A 6,000-nucleotide genomic window follows, 5' to 3' on the forward strand; every position below is an offset into this window, starting at 1 on the left:
TCCAAACCTCATCTTGAGAGGTTTTTGCATTCTCTCCAAGGTCTGTGAAAATGAGAACAGCGGTCAAAGTTATTTTCTCCCAAATCTTGCAGTGACAGAACAAGGCTCAATATCTTTGAACTGAATGAGGGTAGATTTACAATTGTTTAAAGGCAAAAATATTTTACCTTTATGACAATGGCACAAAACTGCAACTGTTCTTCCAGAGAAGTGGATTCCCCATCTCAGGAATTATCTAAGAGCAAGAGCTTTGTACAACCTGACCCAGTGAAACCCTCTCATCGCCAAGGACAGAATTCCTGTTGTGTGGGTTCTCTGATGTGCTGGGTGCCCTCACAACGCTTCTGGCCAGAATGTCTGCTGAGGGCAGCCAGGCTGCTGCAGGGGCAGTGACCTCACAGCCATCACCATGGCAGCCCTGTGCCCTGGGCCTGGCTCTCCCCTTTCCTCTGCCCCTGCCTTGTCTCTGCTGGCATGAAGAGTTTTGTCATTCACATCTTGTGCCCAAGGTGCTGGGGCCAATGGCTTCCCAGGCAGGCTCCTGGAGCAGAAGTGGCTTTTCAGAGCCCAGGCAGAAATGAGCCCTGAGGCAGCAGCTCTGCAGTGCTGGCCACCAGGCCGGGCTGCCAAGGGAGGCTTCTGACCATGGCCTGCAAGCAGCTGCTGCTGCCAAGGTGCCTTTGGTGCCTCAGGCTCTGCCTGGCACAGCTCCCAGCACGGCACTCTGCCCTTGTGCCCGAGCCCTTCCCTGTGCTGGGGCTGGCCTGGGGCTTTTCCTGCAGCGGGACCTGCCCTGCTGATGGCACAGGAAAGGCAGTTCCTGCTGGAGCAGGAGGCTCTGCCTGCCATGGGCTCCATCAACTCAAGCAAGGCATTGTTGACTTCAAAATTGCTTCCTAGAGCAGAATATTCAAATAATTGTTATAGTCCCTGTATTGTGGAGTAAATAACTGGGTTTTTTTAAAATTTACTCTGTGGAGTAAATAAGGCATGTTATCAAATCATGATCAGAATCAGTCAGAGCTGTATTTATATAAATATATCTGATATTCCATTGTTAATCCTGTGGGACAAATTTAATTAAGGTTCAATTCTACCTGTCCAATCTTTTACACCTTTGACAAAGTCTGGGGCTGGGATTCGATCCAGCCGCTCCCAGTCTCCTCTTTCAGAAGGAATTTTAGAAGTCTAGGGGCCCTGCACGGGTTTGAGGATCCATGGTGGGTTTTGGGTGTCATTTCCCCACCTCATGACTCAGCATGAGTTTCTCCAATAAAGAAATAAAGCTTTTGCCTGAAGCTCCCACTGTGCCCATGACAGGGACCCCTGTGAGTATCTGGGACATCCCGGTGCTTTGGCAGCCTGGGGACTCCTGGGATGTCACCGTGGAGCCCCCATGAGTGCCTGTGACAGATTGGTGCCTTTGCAGCCCAAGGTGCCCTGGGATGTCACCATGGAATGGCTGTGACTGCCTCTGTCCACAGGGCTCTTTACCATCCCCAGAAACCCCTGGAAGGTGTCCATGGAGCCCCTGTCTCTGCCTGTGACATTCCAGCTCTTGGACAGCCTAGAGACTCTTGGAAAGCCCTCATGGAACCCCTCTGAGGGCCTGTGACAAATCTGATCCTTAGCATGGCAACCAGGGCTGGGACCAGCTGGGATGCTTGGTTTCCACAGGGTGGGGTTCAGGAATGGGATTCCCCAATTTCCTGGTCCCGCTAAAACCGTGCTGCCGATTGCTAGCCTCCTGCCTCCCATGGAAAGCACAAAAGGCAAAGATCCTGGGCTAGGATAGGAACAATTTATTGGGAACAGCAACAAGATCAGGAACAAACAGGAACAGCAACAATATTGATAACAAAAGGGATAAGAAAAATGGAAAACTACAACTCAGCTGACTCTTCCCAGACACAATTTCCTCCTGCCAAGAAAGGACACTCTTCTCCTCGTAGGAAGATAGAGAGATTCCCTTTCTTGCCCATGGCAATGACCTGAGGTGGGAGTGAATGTAACAACACAGCCATGGCCAAACCCTCATGTTCATCAATCCCACATCATGCCATCGGCAGGGGCAGAAGGGACAGGTGTCTTCCCAGTATGGATCACTGGGAACATGGATCACCAGGACTCTGACCAGCATGGGTCATCCAATGGGGGATGAAGCTGCAGCAGTGCATGAAGATCTTCCTGCAGTTGGGGCACTTGCAGGGCTTCCCCTACTGGTGCCTCTGTTGGTGTCTGGTTAAGTTAGAACTGTGGGTGAAGCTCTTCCCACACTGGGGACACTCGTAGGGCCTCTCCCCAATGTGGATGCGGCAGTGGATGATGAGGGTGGAGTTTTGCTTGAAGCCCTTCCCACAGTCATGGCAGCGGAAGGGCCTCTCCTCTGAGTGAATCCGCTCATGCAGGAGGAAAGTGGAACTGGTCCAAAACCTCTTCTGGCACTTGGGACACTCGTAGTGCCTCTCCCCAGTGTGGATCCTCTGGTGGCGGATCAGGTTGAATCTGCTCCTCTTCCCACACTCCAAGCACTTGTAAAGCCTCTCCCTGTCATGAAGCTGCTCATGGACCACCATCTCTGAGCTCTGGTTGCATCTCTGGCTGCCTTCCCAGCCTAGGGTGGGTCTTTTCTCCTCAGAGCACTCTGTGCTGGGTTTGCAGCCCCTCCTCCTGTGGGATCTCTGGGGCTTTTCCTCCCCCTTGGATTCCTGCCCCGTGGAGCTGCTCAGAACAGCCACTTCCATGAGGTTCTGCCCTGGGATTTGTCCTGCCTGGTCTCCATCCTCAGCTCCTTGTCTGTGGGAGGAAGGACAAGGTGAGGATGGGATTTGCCTCCGTGCCAGAGGGAAGGGGAAGAAGATCCCTCTCCAGTGCATCCCTGGCAGGACAGCATCAGCAATGGGGTTTGTCCTGCAGCTGGGGGCCATGCTGGGCTGGGAGATGGAGCAGGACAGAGGGGAAAGGGGCACTGACTTCCTCCCCACCTGCCTGCGTGTCCTGGGGCATCTTCCTCTTCCTCGCAGCCTCTCCTCCATCTGGCCAAGGTTTGGGTATGGGAAATCCTGGTTTGGGGAAAAACAAGGTGTGAATGCCTTTGGTCGGGGCATTCCTCTCGCCCAAATCTATCTCTAGAGGTCACTTGATGTCCATAAAAACCTCCAAAAATCAAGAGTGAATCAAAAAAAGCCACCAGGAGTGTCCCATTTCCAGTCTCATCCCTCTGGGGTTCCGGTCATCCCTGTCTCAGGGTGCTGGGGATGCCATGGATCCTGGGGATCCCCCCTCTCCAGGGTCCTGCTTCAACATGCTGGGGGGTTTTGGGGTTCTTGAATCCAGCCTCACCCCAATCCAGCCACTTTGGGCTCCCTTCTCTCCCCACCGCCCTGTCCTGGTTTAGGGCAAATTTGGGAAAAAACCTCCAAAGTGGTTTCCACTAGAAAGCGAATTCAAACAGCTCCTCCCCCAGCTGGTTCGAGAAAAGATTTCCTTGGAGAAAAGTGGAAAAACCTTGTTTATTTTACAGACAAAGCATTCACCATCCAGCAAGAAATTAACAATATTAAACAATAAAACCTCTTGCTGCTCCAAAGGAGATGAGAAACTCAGCAAGTCGCCCTGTGGGCTGTAGCTTCGCTCACTCAGTCTCCTATCAGTCTCTTATGAGTCCCTCCAGCACTGGAAATGCCTCAGCCCAGTTTCGGCCCCGTGGCCACAGGCCACAGAGAGCTGCCTGTGCTCTCTGGGTGTTCAGTCCAGAGCAGGTTTAAGCAGCTCCAAAGAAAAAGGAAAACCACAGTCCAGGAAACTTCTCTGCCTCAGCTAGCTAAAAACTAACTAAATGCAAAGGAGAGCTCTGTCCTGCTGTCTGCCTGTCCACAGACAACTGATACCTTAGGTTTTAAGTTTTTCTGTTCTGCTTTGGTGTGCAGCTTTTAGCTTTATATTGAGTGTTACTGGGATCTTTTCACAGGGTGGTGAAGACAAAACAATCCCATTCAAGCTGGAGACTCAAGGACAATCTCTTCAAACTTCAGGCCCAAAGCATAAACAACATGAAAAGAGGAGGGCAGGAAAGAAAGCAAGGAGGATGAAACTTCATCATTTGAAGGTATTAATTGGGCAGTTAACTCCTAAATGCTAATGAACTAAAACTTATAAAAATGTGAGATCTCATGACTGAGCCCTCTTTTGCTCCCATCTTGGAGCCATCCAGGCAGAGTCAGGACTGAGGCTCCAGTAGGGCCAGGGTGTGACCTTTTAAAGCACTTCAATAAAAATCCACTTTATTCCTCTTAACACCCTCTAGCCTCTGTTCCAGCTCCTTAAGGCATCACAACAGTCCAGGAGCCGGAATGTGGAGGAGTGAGTGCAGTTTCTGAAAACAAACTGCAGCTTCTTCCTCCCCTCCTTTGCTCTTAGAACCAGCCTTAGAGGTGCAGAACTCATTTCTGGGCTAAACAGACCAAAAGGGGTAAGAGCATCATGAAGTCACCCAGGACATGCCCCTGTCAGGGTCAGGGGGTCCCATCCCCGCCTCATCTCCGGGCTGCCGGGGGTCCCCCGGCTCCGGTATCGCCCCTTCCCCTCTCCCTGCCCCGGGGCTCCCACGTTCCACAGCCCCGGCTCTCACGGGGATCCCCAAAACCAATGTCCCGCCCTGTCGGTACCGGGCCATCCTCACGTGGACCGCCGGGACCCTCCCGAGGGGCGATCACAGCTCCTCTCCCCCCGAAAAAGCTCCTCTAGGGAGCCCGGAGATATCCGGGGCTGGAGTCCGGGATCTGCCGGCTCCCAACACTCTCCAAAAAAATCCTCCTGGAGACCCCTCGGTAGAGCCGGGGCGAGCTCGGCCTCCCCCTCAGCTGCGGCTTGGGGCTGGGGGCGATGCTCCCGGGGCAGGGGGTGCTGCAGGCTCAGCGTGCGGGCGCCAGGATTCTCCCGCTCCCGCTCCTGCTCTGGGAACCCACAGAGCTGCTGCACCTTCTCCCCTGGCCCTGCACAGCTCCTTGGCAGGCACGGCAGGAGCAGCACCCTGGGAGCCTCGGGAATGCCCCTCTGGGATCCATGGCACACACTCCCAGGGGCTGCAATTCCAGTTCCCAGCAAGGAAAAGATGTTCCTGCCCTTGAAGGCAAAGCTCTTCAGAAGGAGCCAAAAGCCAAGTGGAGCAAGATCCTACAGTGACATTTCACTGCCAGCATTCATAACTTCACCCGTGGTTGTTGTAGCTCCTTGGACTGGGAATTAAATCAGGGCAGGGTCTTTGGTGGGAGCTGCCCTGGGTCAAGAGAGACACTGAGAGAGAAACAGAGCAGGCAAAGAGAGGCAGGAGAGAAAGGAGGACACAAACAAAATCAGCTGAGAAGGTGACACTCTGAAAACCACCTTCCGTTTTTCACAGAGGCAGCTCCTGGCAAGGGCAGCGCTGCAGAGAGACAGCTCTGGCCAGGAGCAGCTCCTGTGCACAGCCCAGCAGGGCTGGGGCACTGCCAGGGCAGCTCAGGGACACCAGCAGGGCACAGCCAGAGCTGACAGGGGCTCAGCACTGGCAGGGGCTGGGGGATGTCCCAGAGGGGGCTGTGCCACAGCGGCACCTCTGTGGCTGTGTCCTAGAGGCACAGAGCAGCTGTGATGTCAGCAAGGGTCTGTGTGACAGCACAAAGTGGTCTGTGTGAGGTCACAGGTTGGGCTGTGACATCACAGAGTTTGTTGTGTGAGGTCACTGAGCAGCTGCAGCATCATAGAGGAGACTGTGTGACAACACAGAGCAGGCTGTGACATCATGGCATGGCTGTATGACATCATAGAGCAGGCTGTGAGGTCAAAGTGTGTGCTGTAGCACTACAGAGTAGCAGTATGAAATCACAGAGAGGGTTTTATGACATCACTGAGGAGGCTGTGACATCACACAGCTGTCTGTGACATCATAGAGTAAGGTGTGTGGCCAAAAAGCAGATCCTGCCATCATGGAGGGTGGCTCTGTGACATCAGCGAGTGGGT

The 6,000-nt window shown here is 53.5% G+C and overlaps 1 protein-coding gene across 1 annotated transcript in view; it reads right to left on the reverse strand.

Moving 5' to 3' along the window:
• Window positions 1-3,744, reverse strand: part of LOC135291629 (oocyte zinc finger protein XlCOF6.1-like) — a 44,238-nt gene extending 40,494 nt beyond the window's left edge. Inside the window, exons 1-2 of the mRNA XM_064405885.1 lie at window positions 2,985-3,744; window positions 2,230-2,796 (exon numbers count right to left, since the gene is read on the reverse strand). Of these exons, the coding sequence (XP_064261955.1) occupies window positions 2,230-2,744 (515 nt within the window). The 5' untranslated portion in view covers window positions 2,745-2,796; window positions 2,985-3,744. The remainder of the gene's footprint in view (window positions 1-2,229; window positions 2,797-2,984) is intronic.
• Between the last annotated feature and the right edge of the window lie 2,256 nt (window positions 3,745-6,000).

The sequence above is a fragment of the Passer domesticus genome (genome assembly GCF_036417665.1).
Source record: "Passer domesticus isolate bPasDom1 chromosome 8 unlocalized genomic scaffold, bPasDom1.hap1 SUPER_8_unloc_1, whole genome shotgun sequence".
Lineage (NCBI taxonomy): Eukaryota > Metazoa > Chordata > Aves > Passeriformes > Passeridae > Passer > Passer domesticus.